At 42.6% G+C, this 2,556-nt stretch overlaps 1 protein-coding gene across 1 annotated transcript; it reads right to left on the bottom strand.

The window, feature by feature from the left end:
* Positions 1-211: 211 nt before the first annotated feature.
* LOC140325352 (nuclear factor 7, brain-like) lies at positions 212-1,486 on the bottom strand. The gene has a single exon (XM_072403178.1). It carries the CDS (start codon positions 1,484-1,486, stop codon positions 212-214), a length of 1,275 nt encoding a protein of 424 aa, XP_072259279.1.
* Between the last annotated feature and the right edge of the window lie 1,070 nt (positions 1,487-2,556).

The raw sequence follows: 2,556 nt of genomic DNA, 5'->3' as shown, positions 1-2,556 counted from the left end.
CCGGGGCACAGTCATGGGGGAAGAAAAGGATCTTCACCAAACTGTGACCACAAGGCTGGAAGAGCTCAATGGTCTACAATGTCTTTGTATGATAAATAATTAACAGGGAACAGAAGCATTTGCTGGGGGGTCCACATATTCTTGTATAAAGGTTCTTGATTCTCACTAGAACAACATGAAGAAGATTTTAGCTTTCTCGCCCACCTAGACCTTAGCTCAGAATCTTGAAGGAACTATTCCACACCCCAAAAGCAGCATGGAGGGGCTCTGTGAAGGTTGCAGAGAAAGTATGTAAAAGCCTAACGGGGTCACCAAGCTCATAAAAAGACAACTGCCCAGCTTCATAATCTAAATAAACCCCGATTTTCTCTGCCTCAGCAGACTTTTGATATAAATTGCAGGGCCTCTTATTGTGGATCACTGTATAGAGTTTATTACACCCACCCAAGCACCAAGACTTGGCGTTGTCACCAATATACGACTGTTTGCCTTTACGGTCTATACTGGGGTAACACACCCCAATTCTCCAGTTCCCAGCATAACTAGTCTCCACTTCCCAGTAATGTCGCCCAGCTGAAATACCCCCAGTGCTGATCACTTGGCTATACTGGAACCTCTCAGGGGTTTTAGGACGGCTGATCTTTTTTTCGGATGATTTGCCTGATTTCAGATCACTCGATATCTCGATAAATTCATTTGCAGTCTTTATATCCAACAGAAGGGTCTCTTGGGAATAGAGTTCTCTCTTTATGTGTGACAGAGTGTCAGATAATCCTTTATATAGAGTCACAAATATCAGTCCTTCATCAAGGTACCCAGCACTTTGGACATTCTCAGTAAGTCTTGAGATGGTGGTTTCGGGGTCCACATCGGCCATTGCAAGGGTTTTACCTTCCTGTAAGATCAATATTGGGTCAGTGACATGGAAAAGCTCCTCAATGTCACAAATCTTCTTGGAAAGCTCTTCCTTCATCATCTGCAGCTTCTGGATCAGCTGGGAGACCGGTTGGGTCACCTTCTCTCGATGTGCCCAGATTCGACTTTGAGCTTGGTTCTCCAGGAGGTCCAGTTGCTCCCTGGTTTGGTGAAATAAAGAAGTCAGGTACATGGAGAAACCATTAAGACTGTTTTCCAGGTCTTTCTTGTATTCTTCCAGCTTTTGTATCTCTTTTTCTTTTTCTCCTTTGCTTGAGGACAATTTTTCAGCAACATTCTTGAGATCTTCCTTGACCATCTCCGAAGCTTCAGCTATGGTGATCAGCTTGTGGTGCCGGCGCTCATGTTGGGGACAACACCTCACACATATGCAGAGTTCTTCTTCTGTACAGTAATATCTGAAGCTCAGCTCATGGATGGAGCACTTTCTGCTCTCCAGGGAGTCGGTGGGGTCGATGAGGATGTGTCCTTCCGACGTGCTGTGGCGTTTCAGGTGGTCCTGGCACAAGGAAGCTTCACAGCGTAGACATGTTTTAGCAGCGGGGACCATCAGTCTCTGTACAGAGGAGCTGACACTCTAATGTCCCCCCACAGTCACACACTGTTATTATACATTTATATAGCTCTGACATATACCGCAGTGCTGTACAGAGATCACTGAGCCAGTCCTATCAGTCTCTGTACAGCGGAGCTGACACTCTAATGTCCCCCACAGTCACACACTATTATTATACATTTATATAGCTCTGATAAATGTATATACCTAATTGTAGAACCTGCCAAAGACCAAAATTAGAGACTGATGGGTCTGGCTCAGTGATCTCTGTACAGCACTGCAGTATATGTCAGAGCTATATAAATTGTTTATTAATAATAATAATAATAATAATAATAAGAGTATGTTATTGACGCAGAGGCAGAAGACTTATGAACATTGAATCTATCTATCTATGGAAGTTGTATAACATTACACATTATTTATTTTCATTCTTGTATTGTATAATGAACGGATGTTGATTTGTAATAAAAGAATTGTGTTATGTCAGCATGTACCTTGAAAGTTCCATTTACAATTCGGGATCAGGGATGTTGTACAAAAAACAGAATGATATTGTTATGGGAAGTAAATAAACATTAGCCGTTGTGTAATAACATTGTCTTCTGTCTGTGACTTGAAGGAGCAATGATAAGTTAAAGGGGAAGTGAGTGTAACAGCTGCCGGACAGAAAGTGATCAGCATCCATCATGTCAGCTGTCAGACACTTCCTCTGTTATCTGTGTATGTACGATTATATAAGCAGTGATAACTCACAAGTGTCACTCTCACAGACTCCTGTTTACTGGTGAACATGCGTGTTTATAAGGATCAGTAATTAGGAGTGCCAGCCACACACAACTAAATCCCAATCTACTAATGAGGAGTGCGGGGCCTTGTCCTATATAATAATAATATTCCTGTACTGTACAGCACTGCGGTATATGTCAGAGCTATATAAATGTATAGTGTGTGACTGTGGGGGGGACATTAGAGTGTCAGCTCCTCTGTACAGAGACTGATGGGACTGGCTCAGTGCCCTCTGTACAGCACTGCGGTTTATGTCAGAGCTATATAAATGTATA

The sequence above is a fragment of the Pyxicephalus adspersus genome, chromosome 3 (assembly GCF_032062135.1).
Source record: "Pyxicephalus adspersus chromosome 3, UCB_Pads_2.0, whole genome shotgun sequence".
Classification (NCBI taxonomy): Eukaryota; Metazoa; Chordata; class Amphibia; order Anura; family Pyxicephalidae; genus Pyxicephalus; species Pyxicephalus adspersus.
The sequence above is the reverse complement of the archived record's forward strand: the minus strand, read 5'-3'. Positions and strand labels throughout refer to the sequence as shown.